We start from the raw sequence: 19,344 nt of genomic DNA, 5'->3' as shown, positions 1-19,344 counted from the left end.
CTGGGACCCCAAAGCAGCTGGTACACTTTCACTCCAGGCCTTATGGGCACAGAACCACACTGAGATTAGCACTGCCCCCCATCCAGGCTGCTGTGACCATGGGTCACCAGGACAAAGATGGGAGAGCCTGGGGATTCTGGCTCTTTTGCTAATAATACACTTTCCTCTGTCACAGCTCCTCAGTTTCCTCATTTGAAGGTGGGGAAGACTGAGGTTCCTTCTAGTATTAATGTTTTATGAACTTAGGATCCCACTCTGGTCCTCATTTAATTCATCTGGGAGAAAGAATACCTGCCTTCAGTTGGCTCTCAAAATCAAGTAAATTTTCCTGTGCTTTTTCTGAAAATAAGCATCTTGGACAAGAAGAGTCAGTTCTCTGTGATTGCACTGATCTTTTATTGCCCTTACACACTGAGAAAACACGGCAGGCAGAGAGGCCTGTCCCCAGCCATCATTTCCTGAGCCCGCACACTTTTCGCCCCGAGGATCTGAGGAGCTTCCAGATGGAGCTCTGACAGGTTAGCCTGTGCGGAGCGCCCCCCATGCCTGCTCATCGTAACTACGCTGCCCTACCGGGGCTCCCCCAGCCCAGCTCCAACACACACACAATTGCACACACATCCAGCAGCAGAAGGTGGCTTGTCCAACTTCCTCCCAGGCTCCTGGTACATGGGCTGGCTCCAGTTGCACCTGTGACACAGGCTCCCTTGTGAATGAGCTGGACTGAAGCCCTACTAAGAGCCACCTGCACCCCCATTTCCTGCTGGCTGCCCTGGACCAAGGGCCAGGGCTCAGCCTTTGATTTGGGCCCTGGGTATCAGGGTGATGTGGAGTACATACCTGGCCATCCCCAGGGAGCCAGCCTGGTCACTGAGGCACTGCAGGAGAGAAGGAGGCCATGCCATGCATGTGTTGAACCGCACAGCACTACATGTGTTTCCCCCGCCCCCAGGCTTCGGGAAGGCTCAGGCAAGCAGCTCTGGCAACAAAGTTCAGAAGCCAACACCATCTGGACATGACAGGGTCATTGCTTTTTCAGCCAGAGCAGCTGCTTGGGCCAGGACAGCAAAGCGAAAGCCCAGAGTCCCAGCTGGCACCTGGCCTTTGCCACCACCCCAGGCCCTAGCCCAGCGGGTTCCTCACCTCGCACTTCCAGGCGGCACTCACACTGTGCCTCGCCTTGCAAGTTGGTGGCCCTGCAGACATAGACGCCCCTGTCGAAGAGGCAAGGTTTTCTAATCTCCAGGGTCAACACTCCCTGCTTGCTGAACATGCGGAAGCGGGCGTCTTTGCCCAGGTCCAGGCCATTCTTGAACCAGGAAATTTTGGGCTGTAGATGGGAAGGAGGGAGATCTCTCAGGTTGAGAGAGGACCTGGCAGGAACCTAGGGAGACGAGGCATTTGGGTTTCTACTCTGGGGATCCCACTGGAGTCCCAAACTATGCCCAGGGCCGAGTATGAGCAGGGAGCCAATGAGGAATGCCAAGGCCCTGTTCAGGGAGGGCCCTGATACCCAAAAGTGGGGACAGGCTTGGCGGAGGACTGCTTGAGGCGGGGGCCTACGAGCCAGGCCTCCTGGGTCGGCCTGGACCAGGGCCCAAAGCTCCCTACCTTGGGGCTACCCCGGACAGCACAGCAGAGGGTAGCGTTGTAGCCGGCAATGATCGAACGGTTCACCAGGGGGCGGGTGAAGCTTGGGGCCTCAGAGAAGTCCAGGGCCTTGTAGTTGGGTGACTCATACGTGATGCCTGTCGGTGACAGAACTTGGTACCAAGAGGACCACACCTAGCCAGGCTCACCCCTCTGCCCCAGCCCCTGCCCGCGGGGGGTGGGAGTGAAGGTACAGCACCTGGTCGAGGGATAAAGACAGGCTCCTTGGTGGTGGCGGCTCTGTCACTGGGCCCCACCATGTTATGGCTGAAGACCCGGAAGTAGTAGCCATTGCCGATGATGAGCTCTGACACCACACAGTAGGTGCGGCGGTAATGCTCCAGGACAGTGAACCACTCCTGGGGTGGGGAGGAAAGGTAGGGGGGTCTCTGGGGCAGGCCCTACTTCCTGCCAGGGGCCTCTCTTGGGTATCCCTGGTGTCAGCACCTTCCCCTGCGGAGGGAACCAGTCTACTGGGGAGGGGCAGCCGGGGCCCAGGTCTGCCTGGACCCAGAGAGGGTGCGTGCGGGGGGCCCAGGCCCCCGGGCTCACCATGCTCTTCTTGTCAGCTTTCTGAACCGTGTAGCCCCAGAGCTCTGTGTTGCCATCATCTTGGGGTGGCTTCCACTCCAGAGCCACATTGAAACCCCATGCCTCAATGACCCGGATATCCTGGGGAGGACTTGGCTTGTCTGCAGGAGACAGACCCAGTGGGAAGCCCAAACCTCCTGACATCACCTGAGTGTGAGTAGGGGACGCCAGGCTCCAGGGGCCCCCTCGCCCCTGCCAGGACCTGGCCTGCCATCTTCTGCAGGGGCTCTGGGCATCCCAGAGTAGGGGCCCCAGGCCTGGAAGACGAGAAGCTCCAGGTTGAGCCCTGGGCCCTGGCAGCCCAGCTCAGGGACTGAAAATGCTCGGACTCAGAGGGAAGCCCCAACGCCACGTACCAACGACCTGCAGGACCAGCTCGGCCTTGTCCTCCATGCTCTCGATGCGCAGAGTCACCTGGTAGGTGCCCGAGTGGGCGACGTGCGCGGCCCGGATGAACAGGATGGTGTCCGTGGGGCTGTTGCGGATGCTCACCTCCTCGCCTGCCAGTGGCTGTCCCTCTTTGGTCCAGGTCACCTGAGGCCGGGGCTTGCCCTGTGCGGGAGGACAGCTCACTCCCGAGCCTGGCTCTCCCTACCAGCCACTGCCCCAGCCTCGCTGAGACATCTGTCTGCTGGGCACGGACAACACACGGGGGGAAGGGAAAGGGGCCAGCCCTACCTGGAAAGGAATGAGGAGGTTCACGGGCTCTCCGACCTTCTTCTGGATGGTCTGGCGAAGATGTCTGGGTAGCTGGAGCCGTGGCCGCTCTGTGGGTACGAGTGAGGGGCTCGGCGGGGGCCCCCACAGCCGCAGGCCCAAGGAGCGCCACAGCGCCCTCCGCTGGAGGCAGGGCCTGGAGAGCCGCAACTAGGAAACATGCCGCCTGCCGGGCCCTCCTCTCCTTTAGCTCCCCAACCCCAGCCCCAAAGGTTCCCAAAGCTCCTGCTTCCACCCGAGCCTCTCCACACTGCTACAACAGGCAGGGATCAGAGAGAGTGAGGAACTTATCTGAGGTCACACAGCTAGCCAGTCACAGGCCAGGATGCAAACCTAGGCTTTTGGACTCTATGCCCCCTGCTGTTTCCATCCCAGTTTGCTGCCTCTTTCCACTCTGAAAACCAATCCTTAAAGGACTGACTCTTTGTTGGCAAAATAATGGAAAGTGGATCCCACATGGGCCAATCTGACAACAAGTGACCTCACTGCTCAGTCCTTAACACGTGGACAATACCTACCTGTTGGAGCTCAGAGACCCACAAAACAGAGCTCGAAGGTGATGGTACAATGACCTACATTTTCCCTGGTCCAGAACTGGGGGTTGACATGGAAAACCAAGAGGGAGGCCCTCTCCGCACATCTGGCCTGTGGCACGGGTATAGGCACCGACCCCTCCTGTCCCTGCCCAGCATTTATCCCCGCCAAGTAGGGTCTCCCTGACTGCCCCCACCTCCACTGGACCCCAAGGGCCAGGGTGCCAGTGGCAGGTCTCACCCCTGCACGAGGGGCACTCACGCAGTATCTCCTGCACCGTCACAGGCTCCTTGGTGGTGACAGGGGCTCCAGGCCCCGCCACGTTGTGAGCCCGCACGCGGAAGAGCAGTCGAGCCCCCGTGGGCAGGTCCTTCACCAGCAACGACGTGTGCTCACTCAGCCCCGGAAGGGCAGCCACCCACTCCGAGCCTGGGGGCGGGGGTGGGGATGAGGAGGCAAGGCCATGGGCAGTGTCCGCATCCTGCCGCCCACATCCCTGGTGGCCGACTGGGGCCTCCACTGCAGACAGGGGCCCTGCAGGGTGACAGGGACCTGGCCTGGCCTGGAGGGCAGTTCAGAGAAGGGTGCTGGGAGGCGGAGGGCCCAGGGCTGGGCTGGAGCACTCACAGCCATCCCGGCAGTACTCCACGCTGTAGCCGTCAAGGCCTCCAGCTCCCATGCGCTCTGGGGGCCTCCACTTGAGGGAGACGGTGGTGTCAGAGACATCCTCCACCGCCAGGTGGCTGGGCTCACTGGGGGGGCCTGGGCAGAGGGGAGGCCAGAGAGGGGTCTGAGCGAGTCTGCACCAGCCAGGGCAGCTGAAGGACCACAATCCAGGGAAATCCTCCCCCTTCGACTGGCTTTCAAGCACTTTGAGAAATATTTCAGCTCCATTAAAAGACATGTCTCTAGGGCTTCCCTGGTGGCGCAGTGGTTGAGAATCTGCCTGCCAATGCAGGGGACACGGGTTCGAGCCCTGGTCTGGGAAGATCCCACATGCTGCGGAGCAACTAGGCCCGTGAGCCACAACTACTGAGCCTGCGTATCTGGAGCCTGTGCTCCGCAACAAGAGAGGCCGCGACAGTGAGAGGCCCGTGCACCGCGATGAAGAGTGGCCCCCGCTTGCCGCAACTAGAGAAAGCCCTCGCACAGAAACGAAGACCCAACACAGCCATAAATTAAATAAATAAAAAAAAATAAAATAAATAAACAGGAGCTGTTGTTTAAAAAAAAAAAAAAAAAATGTCTCTAGATAGGCTTACTAACAAACACACACCCAAGCAGCATCAGCGATTACAGAAGAGATCTAAAAAGGAAAAGACACCCAAAAACAACACCAACATGCTTAGAAAGAGCCACTCTTGTCAGATGGTGTAGGAAATTCTATAAATGTAATTTAAGAAAAAACTGGCCTTAAACATGGAAATTTCCTGACCCCGTATGAGTAACTGAGTTGACTAAGAGCTGAGAAAACCAGAAGTCAGCTCCTAAAGAGAGGCCTGGCCCCTTCTCCCCAGAGGCACCCTCTTCCTGCCATCTCACCAAACTGTGCCCCCCTCCCTGTGTCTGCCCCACCACAGACAGCCACCCTCCTCCCCCCAAGACTCACATGCCCCAATAGGGACAGGTGTCCTCGAGAGTGCCACACCCTCGGTGTCTGTTCTACCTTCACAACCTCCATTATACAGACGTGGAAACTGAGGCACAGGGGAAGACGATGACTCCAGATATCCCTCCTGGGAATGAAAGAGCTGGCTCTGCAAACCCCATCTCTGATTCCTGGTCCAGGGCCCTTTCCGAGGGACCCAACCTGCCCTTACCCTCTTCCCTGGTTAACAAATGCTGGCTGAAGGGACTGGGGAACAGGGAACAATGAAGATTTACTGAGCTGCTGTATGCCAGATGCTCCACCTGCATGATCTCATTTCATCCTAACAATTCTATGAAGTAGATATTGTCATTATCCCCATTTTATAGATGTGGAAAGTGAGGCTGGAGAGGTGTCTCAGCTCCACCCCCTGCCAGCTGGTGACCTCGAGAAAGTCATCTAACTTCTCAGAGCCTCACTTTCTTCACCTGTGAAATGAAGGTGATTAAAGGAGACCACGGGTGTAAGCGCCACCCACAGAGTAGCTGCTATTACTGGGGCCCCTGAACGGGAGGGCGTGGGGCGGGGCAGGCAGGGCAGGCTCACCAACAGGCATGAACGGCTGGGAGGCAGGGCTAGGCCTGGACATGCCCACTGCGTTGACGGCATAGACCCGCATCTCGTAGACCACGCCCTCGATCATGCACCGAGCTTCGTGACTCAGCTCCCGCAGCAGGTCAAAGTTCAGCCGCATCCACCGGTAGCTCTTCTTCTTCTTGCGCTCCAGGATGTAGCCTGGCGAGGGGAGGTGGGAGCTCTGGTCTAGAGCGCAGGCACCCCCGCACCCCCTGCCCTGGGCTATGTCCCCTGTGCCCTCGGCTCACCTAGGACTGGCTGCCCACCATCGTAGGCAGGGGGCTCCCACCGCACCGTGCAGGAGTCCTCGCCCACGTTGCTGATCTCTGGGGCCGCTGGAGCATCCGGCACATCTGGGGGGAGGGTACCCACATCAGCCCTGCCCGGCCGAGGCCAACGTTGCCCATCCCCACACCACCCCAACCAACAGGCTTCCCCCACTGCCCCCAGAGCCTAAAACGATCTTTCCAGAATGCAGTTCTGATCACATCACCAGCCTGCAAACAACCTGTGACGGCTCCCCACTGCCCATATTCACCGGTCCCAGTCCCAACCCTCTCTATGGATCTGAGAATGTGGCCCACAGCGTTTGTTTAGAGACTAAACGAGTGCATGGATGGGTCCTCCCTGGTTGCTCCTGTGGCTTCCCCACCTGGGCCCCTGCCTCACCGATGACCTTGACTGTGAGGTTGACCTGGTCCTCGCCCACAGGGTTCTTCACCGTGACAACGTAGACGCCCTCGTCTTCCTTCTCTGCTCCCTCAACGGTGAAGATGCTGCGGTCCTTGGTGGTCTCCACTCGGACCCGGCCCTCGGTCTCACACAGCAGCTGGCGGGGGAGGAGGAGTTGGGGGGAAGGACCCACGTCAGAACCAGGGGCTTCTGCAGCCTCTGCAACAGCTGACAGCCCTGAGATGGGAACGGAGCTCAGTGCTGGGTCTGCTGGGGGAGACACAGCCTGTGTGGAAACTGCACCCATGTGAGCATCTAATCCAAGACCCTTTCCTTACCACCTGCCATGGGCACGACACCAGGGCAAGGGTCACAGGTTCTAGCTCTAGCTCTGTCATGGAACTTTAGACAATCGCCTGTCCGCTCCATGCCTCAGTTTTCCTATCTGCTGAACGGGAATAACATGACCTCACAGAGCTATTGTGAGGATCCTGAAAGACCTCAGCTGGGTAGAGGAACCAGCGGTGAGTTGGGGACGAGAAGCTGACCTGATCGGTACCCCTGCAGCTACTCCTATTGAAGAGTGCCAGGGAACCCACTCCCTTGCTGGCAAGAAGCACGAAGTCAAGGCCAGCTCAGGAAGACAAGAGCCAGGGAGCGCCCCCAGTCAGGAGGACTTCCTGGCAATGCTGAAGGTGTGAACGTGTGTCTGTCTGGGGCGTGAGGGCCCCGTGGAGACCCTACCAGGGGCAGCAGCACAACTCCTGCCCGATGTGGCACCTTCACAGAGACCTCACCTGAGGGTGGATACCACATGGGCAGAAAATGACTGAGGGCAAATGAGCCACCTTCAGCCTCACTCACCTTCTTGTCAAATACCCACTCATCACTGGCACCTGAATCCCCTGATGCATCGAGGGCTGGCCCTGCTGGGACCTTATTGCCCTGGGAACAGAGCAGGAAGGAAGGAGTGAGGGGAAAGAGGGTCTGGCTCAGCCTGGAGGGAACCCCTGCCAAGCAACCCCTACCCCTGTCTCTTCCTTTGCCCACCTCCCTGACCTCTCAGCCAGCTGAGCCTCTGTGCTCCTGGTCAGTGGCCAGGGCGTGTACATGTGGGGTGGGGAGCAGGTCCCAGCATACATTAGTCCCGTGCACCCGTTTTACAGGTGGGGAAGTGGGGGAGGGATCCACAGTACCTTTGTGATGGTCTTCTGCCAAATCACAGTAGGAGCAGGGTCCCCGGAGATAGGGACGTCCAGGCGTAGCTTGTTCCCGGCCACCACCACGATGGTATCCGGCACGCGACCTGGGCAGTCCAGGTGGATCTTGGGAGGTTCTGGCAGGGAGATGGCACAGGTCAGCGAAAGAGGAAGGGGCCTAAGGCCTATGAAAGAGGGGAAAGCTAGAAGGAGCACATGCCCCTGGTTGTTTTGTTTTTAATTTATTCTACTGAGGTATAGTTTGCACACACTAAAATGCCAAGACTTGAGCATACAGCTTGATGAGTTTCGACAAATGTATACACCCTGTGTACATGTATACACCACCCAGTCAAGACCTAAAACATTTCCATCTCCCCAGGAAGTTTCCAGGGAGGTTCATAACATCAGGTCACCTAGTGTAGCATTTCTCAACTTGTGTTTGGGGGAACACTAATGTCTTCCTAGAAAAAAAAAATTTTCCATGGACAATTAGGAAACCTTAGGTTAAACAAAGTTAAGCAGGATTTTTTAGAGCCTTTGACATGTTAATGCACCTTCTGAATCAACAAGAGGTTCCCAAACTTATTTCACCATGGAACCCTTGTAAAATGGAGTATCATATTAAGTGAACTCTGTTTGGAAAGCCCTGACCTACAGCATGCCTCAGCCTGGACTATTCTCCTGAAATTAGGATCCTACACAGTTTAATCTAAAAGCAGGAAAGGTACTTCTAAAAGCAGAAAAGATTTAATAATAAAATCTCACCTCTGTGATGTCATTTGAAAGCTCACACACACCATGTCAGATCATTGTTCCTACCATCCCATAGGGGAGCCACTTCAGGATCCCCATTTTAGAGGTGAGGAAACTGAGGCTCAGAGAGACTGCAGTTGGCCCGTGGTTGTGAGTGGCAGAGCTGGGGCTGGGCCTCAGGGTCCCCACTCCCGGTTCCTTTCTTCCCTCTGCTTGTGAGTGGAAGGGAGACACGGGCAGGGCGTGGGAGGCAGCACGCAGGGGCCCAAGACTCACCCTGCCTAGGCACGAAGTCAATCTTGACCTCTGCAAGAGATGCAAGAGCAAGTCGCACCAGGGTGAAGGCAGGGCCCACAGCAGCAGGGCCCAGCGGCAGGGGCCCCCATGCCCCTCAGCACCCGCTCACCCATGAAGTGGAGCTTGGCAGACAGGTTACAGGCGAAGCCTTCTGGCACAAAGCTGTAGTCCGCCTCGTCTGCGGGCGTGACGTCGTCCACGGTCAGTCTGTGCACCCTGCAGGGCAGTGATGGCTCAAGGCACCCTGCTGGGCCACGCACTCCTGGCCTCACCGGACACCCCAGCCAGGGCTCCAGGGGGCCCTCATCCCACCCTAGCTCAGTGGTGTTCTAAAATGCTCTCTTCCTCTATGTTTGAATTTTTCAGCTCCCTTGCATGCTTTCAGAGGTAAGCAGTGTAGACGTGTCCCCTCGGCTGGGCCACTGGAGACTGGGCAGGGGCTGGTCTCATTAATCTCCGTGAACTTGGGCCCAGATGCTCGGGGCATGAGTAAGAGAGTGGGAGAGAGTGAGGGCCCCTGGCCAGAGCCGTCCTCCGAGGCCTCCTACTCTGCCCTGGTCACGAGTCGGGGGAGGGGGAGGGGGGCTCCCAGCCTGTCTGTATCTCTCACTGCTTCGTCTTTGTCTCTGTCTCCCTCCTTCTCTGTCTCTAATGGACTCTTCTGTGTATGCGTCTGCCTCTGCATACTTCTGTCTGTCTCTCTCTGTATCTTTCTATTTGTCTCTGTCCTGATTCTGTGTATCTGTCTCTCTGTTCATCTGTTTCTCCCTCTGTCTCTCAATCTCAGTCTGACTTTGTCTCTAGTTCAGGCTCGGTCCTGTCTCTGTCTGTCTCTTTCTGTTTATCTCCATCCATCTGTCTGTCTTTGTCACCAATCATTTTCTCTCTCTGTGTCTCTATCTCAGTCTCTCTCTCTCTCTGTGTTTGTTTCTCTGTGTGTGTCTCTCCCTCTGTCTCTCTGTCTCTCTATGTCAGTCTCTGTTTCTCTCTGTCTCTCCGTGTGTCTGTCTCTGGCACACGCTGCACACTCACCGCCCGATGTGGGACACCTTTATGCGGCTGTCAGGCACCAGCTCCTTCCCGTTCTTCAGCCACACGCCCCGCACGTTCTCATCCGACACCTCACACTTGAACACGGCCTGGTCCTTTGAGCCTACCGTCAAGTCCGCGATGCTCTGGTACACCTCCAGCTTCTTCTCTGGGGGGCATAGGGCAGAGCCAGTGAGCTGGGGCGGGTGTGTGTGGGCGTGAACCCCTGCGGAGATCCCTCGGGCTTGTGAAAACACATGAGTGCAATGCATGTGTGCCTGTGACGGTGCCGTGGACAAAAGGAATCTCACGTGTGCTGGGGTGGGTGACACTAACCAGGCCCATGTGAACCTCCACATACCCTCCAGGTGGTCACCTCAGCATCCCCATTTTATGGATGAGAAAGGTGAGGCCTGAGGTGTCAAAGTGACTTGTCCAAGGCCATGGAGGCCTCGATCCCGGGTTTGCCCAATTCCCCTACACGGCTGGGGGGCTAGTGCTGAGGGGGCCTCCCAGGGCCTCACCCTGAACGATGAGTTCAGCCAGAGCCTGGCCCCCACTCGTGCGCAGCGCGTAGTGCCCAGCATCCTCCAGCGTTGCCTCGTTGATGATCAGGTGGTGTCTCTGGCCGTCCTTCTTGAACCGGTATTTGAAGGTCTCCTCCCGGGTCAGTTCCACCCCGTCCTTCAGCCTGGCCAGAGGGTGGGCAGTAGGTGCCAGGGCCTCCTCTGGGGATGCCCCCGGGTCCCTGGCCCCGCCCCGAGCCCCCCACCTCTGGCACTCACCATTTGACCTGGGCCCCCTCCTCAGACACTTCACACTCAAACTCCACTCGTTGTCCCACCATCACCAGCTGGTCCTCCAGGGGACATGTGATCAGCACGGGGGGCTCTGTCAAGCAGAGAGAGCATGATGGATGGGCCGCTCTGTGGCCCCCCTCCCCTCTCAGGGTCTCAGGGCGCCAGGCCCACCTTTGACAAAGAGCTCGGTGCTGCACTTCTCGCTGCCCACCACGCACTGGTAAGCCGCGTCGTCCGCCAGCGAGCACTGGCTGATGGTCAGCGTGCGCTTGGTGCCGACGGACTCGAAGATGTACCTGGGCGGGGCCGGGGTGTGGGCAGGAGAGCCATGGACGCACCTCCTGGGCTCTGGGTGCCCCCTCAAACTGCCGTCGGGACCCCCGTGCCCACACCCCAGGCCTTCCAGGAGCCTTACTTGCTGTGGAGCAGAAGGGGCCATTGGAGCGTCCCCGATGGGAGGCGTGAGACCAAGAGAAAATGAGCAGGGAACGGAGCCGGGAAGAAACAGAAAGGTGGGGAGTTAGACCCAGAGAGAGAGAGAGAAATGGCGGGAGACAGAGAGACAGGGATCCAGAGCTGGCCAGAGAGCATGGGTGGAGGGAGAGGCAGGGAGAGCACGGCCGGGGAGCAGCCCCCCCAGGGCCCCTCCTCACCCTGCAGTGTCCCCGGGTCCCACTCCCACCCGCACCTGCCGCTCATCTGGATCTCCTGTCCGTTCTTAAGCCACTTGACCTCGGCGTCGGGGTCGGCCAGCTCCACGGTCAGCCGGATCTTGTGGCCCTTGCTCACCTGGTAGGCCGGCTGCAGCTTCTTCTGAAAGGCTGAGCGCTTCCACCCCTCAGCCCCCTGCTCCCGGGGCTGGCCCAGCGAGGAGGGTGAGGTCCTGCCTCTCTCCTCCTCCTGCCTCCCCACGTCTCTCTCTGTGCCTCCGCTGTGACTCTGTCTCTTTACCCCTGTCTGTCACCTCCTTGTCTCTCTGTCTTTGTCTTCCTCTCTTCCTTGGGGTCCTCTTCCACCTGCTCAGCTCAGGGATAGGGTCCGGGGCTTTCCAAAAAGACAGAAGCTTGGCAGGAGAATGGGTGATGGGACAAATGGGCCTTCTCCTCCTCTCCACTCTGTTTTACCAACAACCCCCGGTTTTATGCCCTCCTACCAGGCGCCTCCGCTGTCCCAGCTCAGTTTCCTGGGCTCCTTGTCAACCCCCTGATGGGGAAGGGCTGGCCTGAGCCCTCTCCTCGGACCCGCCTGGGGGCAAGGGGTGCTAACCTGCACCCACCTGTTCTGTTTGCCTGTGAGGAAGATTATCCAGGCTCTTCTCTTCGCGGGTCGGGGGTCTCTGGGCTAAACTGGCTTCTTCCCCTCTTTTGGGTGTGGGGAGAATTAAGCAGGCTTTTTTTCCCCAAGCCGGCTAGGGGAGGAAGAGGCCGCCTGGCTTTGGCTGGGGGAGGAGGGCTGGCCTGGGCTCCGTCCTCTGCCTGTGGCGTCTCTGGGCTAACCTGGCCCTTTTCTTTTTCTGTGCGGCAAGGTGCCAGCCTGGGCACTCCTGCTTTCTCCCCACACGAGAGGGGATTCACCTGGACTCTCCTTCCCTGAGTGTCTCTGGGCCAAGCTGGACGCAGCTCTTTTTCCGTGGACACGTGCGCGTGCGCGTGCGTGTGCGTGCACGTGCGTGCGTCTGCGCAGACGCTCACCTTGCCCTCTCCTCTCCCTGGCAGGCGTGTCTCACCTGTGCTCTTCTTCTCCTCCCGCCTCATGCCCTTGAGCCGCTTGAGCATGCCTCGCAGGTCGGTGATGCCGTGCTGGAAGGCGATGCGCTCGTACTCTGACGGGGATGCCTGCCGCAGAATCTCCCACACATCCTCCTCCGCGGGTCCCTCCAGCCTCGAGTCCCTGTGTCACGCGGTCCACGTGGCGAGGCTTCAGGGCAGGCCCCATGGCCAAGACAAAACTGCAGCCCCCTCTCCTCCCCTCCCAAGCAGAAGCTGCCCCTGCCCCTCTGCCTCTTCCCTTCTGGTGGGACAGCTCGAGCTGGAGTGGGTCCTGGGCCAGTGCTGGGGCTCAAGGGAGCTTAAGGCTTCAGTATGGGGGGGGGGGGCTGGGACTGGGAGGTACTCCTGGCTGAAGTAGGGGTGACAGGTGCAGAGCTTCATGGGGCACTCACCGCGGGGTCCGGAAGCTGCTGCTCCAGGTGGGGAAGAAAAGCAGTGGACACATTAGAGGTGTAACAGAGAAGAACAAACCTGACTCCATATTGGATCTATTCCTTTAGCTCTAACCCTTGTGCTGTGTTGCCTGTGCTTGGTCATGCTGGCTCTGCATCTTTGTAAAAGAATGTTGCCTATGGCTCAAACTATATATGATAGCCCATTCTCAAGGCTTTGCCTCCCAGGCTTGACCTTTAAAGGTATATAGCACTTTTCATTTGTATAGAGATAAAAAATTACAGAACAGAAAATAACATTTGTCTTGTTGGAGGTTTACAGGAACATTGTGACCAGACCTACATGGCCGGCTGCAAGAACAAAGGATTCCACCAAGAAGTCTGCAATAACCAGCCACACCCCCTCTCCTTTTAGTAGAAAAGAAGCCTGAATTCTAACTTGGGGAAGGTGGTTCTTTGGGACACTCATCCACCATCTTCTTGGTTTGCTGGCTTTCCGAATAAAATCGCTATTCCTTGCCCCAACACCTTGTCTCTCGATTTATTGGCCTGTCGTGTGGCAAGCAGTATGAGCTTGTACTTGGTAACGAAGGAATGGGTCATCCCTCCATGGACCGCAGCCTGTGGGTCCTCACCTCCACCCTCTTCCCTGCACTTACACCTCTCCATTTACAGGGCACATGTGGCCTTGTTTATTCCTCCTGAGCTCCGGCAGGTGGGTATCAGGAGAACCCGAGGCTCGGAGACTCTCCCCAGTCAGTAGGGACCCTCACCCACGTCAGTCTGATCCCCAGCCCTGTCATCCCGCCCTGGCGGGAATGGCTACAGGGTCCTGCCAGTCCCCTGCTGCCCCAAAGCACTTGACCCCGATGCTCATTTTCTGGGCTGCAGCAGCATCGGCCATAATGCAGGGTCCAGGAGAGGGAGGGACAGGACACTGAGGACACAACTCAGTTGCACTAGGCTAGGTGGGCAATTCCTGAGGCTTTGGAGCCTTCTCCCAGCTTCTGGGTCCCCAGAGCCTATTGAGATGAGCTATCGCAGACTCAAGTGTAGGATGGTCATGGGAACGGTGTGAGGATGTTAGTTCACAGGATGTAACTTCTGCTGAGCCCTCTGACTCTTCGCAACACCTGGATTGTCCCATTTGACAGACAAGGAAACCAGCTCAGAGAGGTGCAGTGACCTGCTCAGGGCCACACAGCTGGAAAACCGCGGTGCCAGAATTTGAAACTGGGCCACGCCACCTACTCTGGGAGCTGCTACCCAGGGGCTCACCTCTTCCTCAGCAGCGAGCTGAAGTCCAGAGTCCCAGCATCCTCATGGCCATCACTATGGAGAGGAACCCCCATAAGGCCACAGCTGAGCCAACAAGAAGGGGTTTGGGAGCAGGGGGTGGGGTTGTGGTGGGGGAATGGACGTGAGAGGAAGGGACACTGGCTGAACGGCTGCTCCCTGACCATCTCAGACCCCCGGGATCTGTGTACAGGTGGGTAGGAAGGGGTACCTGATTCGCCGACCACCTCCAGCCAGGCTCCTGTGGGGGTTAGACTCAGTTTCTCACCTGCCCAGGGGAGCTTACTCTCTTTCATTCCCATCCTCTTCAGCCTGGCCCTCCACATCACCCCAAGCCCTGACCCCCATATCACCCCCCCATCCTGGTCCCCCGACATTACCCCTGGCCCAAACCCCAAGGGGCCTCAGACCCCAGCACCAGCCTCCCCCAGGCCCTAACGAGAGGTGGCCACTCACGTGCGGCGGAAAGCTGATCGGAGGTCCACGTCTCCGGGGCCGATGGCCTCTGGGTTCAAAGAGGGGGATGAGTCAGGGGAGGAGGCTTCAGAGGGGGCCATCCCAGAAGCCCTGCCCTGGGATCTCCTGGTGTTGCAGACCCGCCCATCCATGACCCCTTGACAGTGGGCATCTGCCCCAGGACCCCATCTTCTCAGCCTTTCCCAGCCAGGGTCGAGGTACCAGGGACGTGGGGCAGTTTATCGTTCCCAATACCTTTGAGGTGGTTCATCTCCTGCCCATCTCTCAACTCACCCTTCACCTGTTCACCTGTGCCAGGATCCCAGACACCAAGATGACTAAGACCCCAGATGAGATCTGGGCTCAAGCCCCACCCCAACCCTGGAAGCCTCGATGGGTTTCTTTCAGTATTGGGCATGTGGTCAGTGGTTGCATGGCTAGGGCTCAGCATCCTCCTTAGTATTGGGAAGTGGAGGCAGGTATGGGGACAGGGCCCATGGGGAGCCCAAACCCAGAACAGATGCCAGAGGGCCCCTTACCATGGACGGTGAGGTTGAAGTTGCAGCTGTCAAATTTGTCCTTGGTGGAAACCTCACAGCGGTAGCCACCAGCAAAGGTGGCCTGGGCATCTGTGATGTGCAGCTCAAACAGGTAGACCTGTGGAGGTGAGGTGTCAGGGGAGACTGGAAGCGAGGAGCTGAGGCCCTTCACCCCTAAAGGAGACTGTGGGTGATTAAGGGCCACCGACCTTCTCACCCCTCAGGGCTTAAATTAATCCATACAGTTTTTTATAAATAGAAAAAGGGGCCCCTTCTCAAGATACATTGACTGCCATCTGCTGGTACAGGGTGGTGATAAAATATAAATCAAGGGTGGCTACAAGGCAAATGGCATTCACTTAAGATGAGGCACTTTGGGGAATTCCCTGGTGGTCCAGTGGTTAGGACTCCATGCTTTCACTGCAGTGGGCCCAGGTTTGATCCCTGGCTGGGGAACTAAGATCCTGCAATCCACGTGGTTCGGCCAGAAAAAAAAAAAAAAAGAGGCACTTTTGTTCAGTGCACAGCCCACACAACTGTACATGTCTACCCTGCCCTGCCAGAAGCCCTCGTGCCTGGGCCGGGACTGTGGAAGAGTGGGAGGAGCAAAGGCTGGGAGTCAAAGCACAGGTTCTAGGCCTGGCTCTGAGTGACCTGGGACCAGCAACAATAAGCTCTCAAGCTTTGGTTTCCTTGTCTGTATAGTGAAGAATTGTTATGGTTGATCATTGAGCGTCCCTTGAGCTCTGATACCCATCCATCTGGGGCCTTTACACCCTCACTGTCTGGTGCCCCCCAAGCCTTATTTATGCCCCCTTGAGACTATCATGCCCTCCGAGCCCCCCATGTCCCACAGGTCCCCTGTGCCTCCCCATAACCCTCCTCTGAGCCTCCTATGCTCCCTGTGTGCCCCTGGCCCCCCAACCAGCTTCCCAGGCTCCCCATGACTTTCTTTGCACCTCCTCTGTGCCTCAAGTCTCATGGTGCCCCTTGCCTCTCTGTGCCCCCCATGCCTTCCATGGGCTCTCCAGGTCCCCTTTCCATGCACCCCCAGACCCCCGTGCCCTGCAGCTCCCACCTTGCTGGTCCGGTCATAGCTGTCGTGCAGCTGCAGGTGTTGCCCCACCTTGCTGCTCAGGTCCACCCACTTGCCCTTGAACCACTTGACTACAGGTGGTTTCAGGAGGCTAGCCCCGGCCACGCGGGCTGAGAAGGTGATGCTGCCACCTGCAGGAGAGGGGTGACAATCGGGGATGCCCTGCTGCCTCCCTCCCCACCTCACCCTGGGTGCAGCAGCCCGGCACTCACCCGCGGTCACCTCGCCATCCTGTGGCCTCATCACAAAGAGGCCGATGGGATCGTCAGGGACACTGGGTCCATCAGGGGCTGCTGAGCTTGACCCTGTGGACAGAGGCCTTTGAGACCTTCCCTGGGACACCCCCATCCACTGACCCAGCCTCCCTGACCCGCCCCTCTCACCTTCAGGAGTCGGGGAGCCTCCTTCCACTACAGTGGCCGAGGCCAGGGCTTCTCCAGGGGCTCCAGGAGCCTCAGCAGGGGCGGCAGCGGGGCCTGGCACAGGCTCTGCCTTCCCTGGAGAGGATCAGATGGGGGGTCGTGGAGCAGTTTCTAACCAGAGACCCCCTCCTCTTGTCCGTGGTCCTTCCCGTCTTTGCAGTGTGTACAAAGGTTCATTCAGCCTGCCTCTCACCTTCTCCTCACCCTCACCGGCCGTCTGTGCTCACATTCCAGGGGGTCGGCCTGAACATCCCTCCTCTCCTTCCCCAGGCTCTGGTCTTGGTCCAGCCCCCCAGGCTGGGCTGGGTCTCCCTCCATGCCCATAAGCTAATGGGGCTTCCCTGCCAGCACACACAGCCCACTGAGTTCCCATCTGCGTGGGCATGTCCAGTGGGAGGGCAGCTTATGTCTTATTCATCTCTGAACTTCCCCCACCTCCGCAACGGCCGTGACACGCCAGGGAGCCACGTGGGGACACTCAGAAAGGTCTTGCTACAGAAAACGGGAAAAGGCCATTGCTGGCTGAGGGCACAGCCGAAGCAAAGGTAAGAAAGTGGGAAAACACCTCCTGCACTCTGGTCGAAGGAGAGGTGGCGGGGCTGCCCCTGCCTCCAGTAGCTCCAACTTCAGGGAAGGCTGCCCAGGGTCTTACCTGCTTCTAAGACCTTGAGGTCAAACTTGACCTTGGAGGAGCCAGCGATGACTGCATAGGACCCCTGGTCGGCAGAGCCCACGTCCCTCACTGTCAGCGTGTGCCGCGTGCCCTCGGCTGCCAGGCCATATTTGTCACTGGCACTGATGTCACTGCCTGCCCGCTGCCAGCGCACCTTCACTCCTGCCCGCTCCGTCTCGGCCTCGAACACGGCAGGGCTGCCTGTGGCCACCTCCACTGACCGTGGCTTCTTATTGAAGGCGGAAACTGAGGGGCAAATGGAATCTGCAGGGGCCCCTGGCTTGCCCACGCACACCACCCATATAGCGCTTCTTATTAAATACGATGACAAGCAGTTTAATGCATCACCTCATTTAATGCTCCAATGGCTCTATGAGGTAGGTGCAGTTATTATGCCCATTTCTCAGATGAGGACTCCGAGGCTCAGAGAGGTTAAGTGACTTACCCAAGATCACATAGCCAGTAGGTAGGAGAGCCAGGCCTGTGGTCCAACCTCCATACAAGAATGTTTGCTAGGTGTGTCCCTGGATACCCCACCCTCTCAGCCTGTGGAAGCCCATCCCCCTTTCACCCCACCAGCTGGGGCCCTTGGCAAGGGACCAGTACTCTGCCTACTTGGACGTGGCTAAATTTGTCCTCTAAGGGCTTCAGGCTATCAGCAACCGAGATAAGGCTGGCCTGGGAGGGAGCTGGGGCTGGGGGGATGGTCCCTGACATGGACAACCTTGGTAAGGGCACAGGCCAGGACTGGGGCTCTGGGCTGTGACTTTCTCTGCCCTTGGCTGGGGACCAGGGGCCTCTTGACCATCCTCTCCCAGAGCAGAGGGGCTGCAATACCCCACTGCGGGGGTCTTGACTGGTGTGCGGGCCACAAGGGTGCAGGCTCATAAAGCAGACAATCTCAGAGCTGGAAGGAACCAACCTAACCCCTCTTTGTATAGATGGGGAGACTGAGACCCAGAAGGGGAGGGGCCTGTCCAAGAGCATTCACGGAGCCTGGCTCAAGTCTAGAGTCAGCCTGGGGTCCTTCCTTCAGCAGCCTTTTCCCAAAAGGCAAGCCCAGGCTTAACCTTGCTGCAGGAGATGGGCATGGAGGCAGGGAAGGGGTCTTCCTGCGTCCTGAGAGCGGGGTGATGGCCCACTTCCTGCCTTGGCTCTCTCCCACTCTGTGCCCCTGACCCTGGTTTACTCTCACTCTCATCAGAAGGATGAGAAGGAGAAACCGAGAATCAAAAAAGGACCCAGGAGGACGGTGCCCCTGTGCTGGGGCTCAGAGGCCTCGTCCTCATCAACCCCCTCAGGAACTCGATCCTAGGCCCGCCCCCAATTGCAGATGTCCCCAGCCCTCCCTGCCCCACGCTCAGCCCCAACCCCAGGCCTGGAGCTACCTGGTTTCTTCCCTGGCTCAGGCATCTTGGGAGAGGTCACACCAGGAACTGAGCAGTCACGGACCACCGAAAGAGAATCTGAGCAGGGATCCGTCCCCCTACTATATAAGGGGCCACCCCCTCCCCAGGCCCTCCTTATCTGCACCCTGCCCAGCCACCTGCTAAATATAGACAAATTCCAGAGATCAAGGGCTCTCCAGGAGAACATGGGACCCCATCGTTCCTGGCTGGCCCTGGCCCCTCCCCCGCCAGCCCAATATGACAGCTTCTGCCCCCCAACCCTCAATGAACCTCAGGAGTACCCCAAGCCCTGTCTGTATGTCCTTGTGACAGGCAAATTGTGCGGTGGGAGCGTGTGGGACCCATAACCCAGAGGCTGATGGTTCAAACACATCCTTGCCGGGCAGTGGTTACATGCACAACCGTGGGCTGGGCCGCCCTGAGTCCTGGCTTCCCCCGTCAGTGTTCCTCTGTGACCTTCTGCCCCCTGTGACTGCCTCCACACACCCTCCCCCTGCCCCCGCTCAGGTCACATCAGGAACATCAGTTGCTACACAGAAAGAAGCAAATTACATGTGACCCACTGTAAGCAAGACCCAATATCAGGGAAGGTCATTTGTCCCTCACAGTCAGGAGGGAGGAATTCTGTACACAAGGACTGTCCACATGGTCAAAACTTACCACCCCTTTGAACACCGAAATCCATTCTTTTCTTCCATTTTAACCATGTTTAAAGCGCATCTCATGTTCCTGGGCCTTCTTTAAAAGGGCACTGGGCGCCACTTTCCCTCTCTCAGGGCTCAGAGATCCATGTAGGGAGTGTCATGTTTGGGCTTCCCCAGTC

At 58.1% G+C, this 19,344-nt stretch overlaps 1 protein-coding gene across 1 annotated transcript; it reads right to left on the bottom strand.

Annotated features, from left to right (window-relative positions):
* Positions 1 to 368: 368 nt before the first annotated feature.
* MYBPC3 (myosin binding protein C3) lies at positions 369 to 18,606 on the bottom strand. The gene is made up of 34 exons (XM_007181205.2): positions 18,501 to 18,606; positions 17,092 to 17,358; positions 16,401 to 16,514; positions 16,230 to 16,322; positions 16,000 to 16,148; positions 14,922 to 15,039; positions 14,383 to 14,431; positions 14,138 to 14,167; positions 13,909 to 13,962; positions 12,631 to 12,648; positions 12,196 to 12,359; positions 11,158 to 11,290; positions 10,885 to 10,887; positions 10,641 to 10,765; positions 10,455 to 10,560; positions 10,194 to 10,360; positions 9,673 to 9,838; positions 8,750 to 8,856; positions 8,620 to 8,649; positions 7,585 to 7,724; positions 7,253 to 7,333; positions 6,386 to 6,545; positions 5,965 to 6,069; positions 5,687 to 5,875; positions 4,120 to 4,254; positions 3,754 to 3,921; positions 2,920 to 3,008; positions 2,598 to 2,793; positions 2,203 to 2,342; positions 1,850 to 2,009; positions 1,612 to 1,748; positions 1,144 to 1,330; positions 841 to 878; positions 369 to 690 (listed from the first exon to the last, which is right to left on the bottom strand). Exons 1-33 carry the CDS (start codon positions 18,523 to 18,525, stop codon positions 868 to 870), a joined length of 3,816 nt encoding a protein of 1,271 aa, XP_007181267.1. The 5' UTR covers positions 18,526 to 18,606; the 3' UTR covers positions 369 to 690; positions 841 to 867.
* Between the last annotated feature and the right edge of the window lie 738 nt (positions 18,607 to 19,344).

Source organism: Balaenoptera acutorostrata, chromosome 9 (genome assembly GCF_949987535.1).
Source record: "Balaenoptera acutorostrata chromosome 9, mBalAcu1.1, whole genome shotgun sequence".
NCBI lineage: Eukaryota > Metazoa > Chordata > Mammalia > Artiodactyla > Balaenopteridae > Balaenoptera > Balaenoptera acutorostrata.
Note: the sequence above shows the minus strand (reverse complement) of the source record. Positions and strands in the feature narration are given on the sequence as shown.

Bases quoted from the DNA above. Each gene is read 5' to 3' on its own strand.
- MYBPC3 (XM_007181205.2), bottom strand. From the start codon at position 18,525: ATGCCTGAGCCAGGGAAGAAACCAG. The intron at 8,857-9,672 runs GTGAGTGTGCAG...ACTGCCCTGCAG, and splicing joins AAGGTGTCCCACATCGGGCG to GGTGCACAGACTGACCGTGG. The intron at 7,334-7,584 runs GTACTGTGGATC...CTCTGTTCCCAG, and splicing joins GGCAGAAGACCATCACAAAG to GGCAATAAGGTCCCAGCAGG.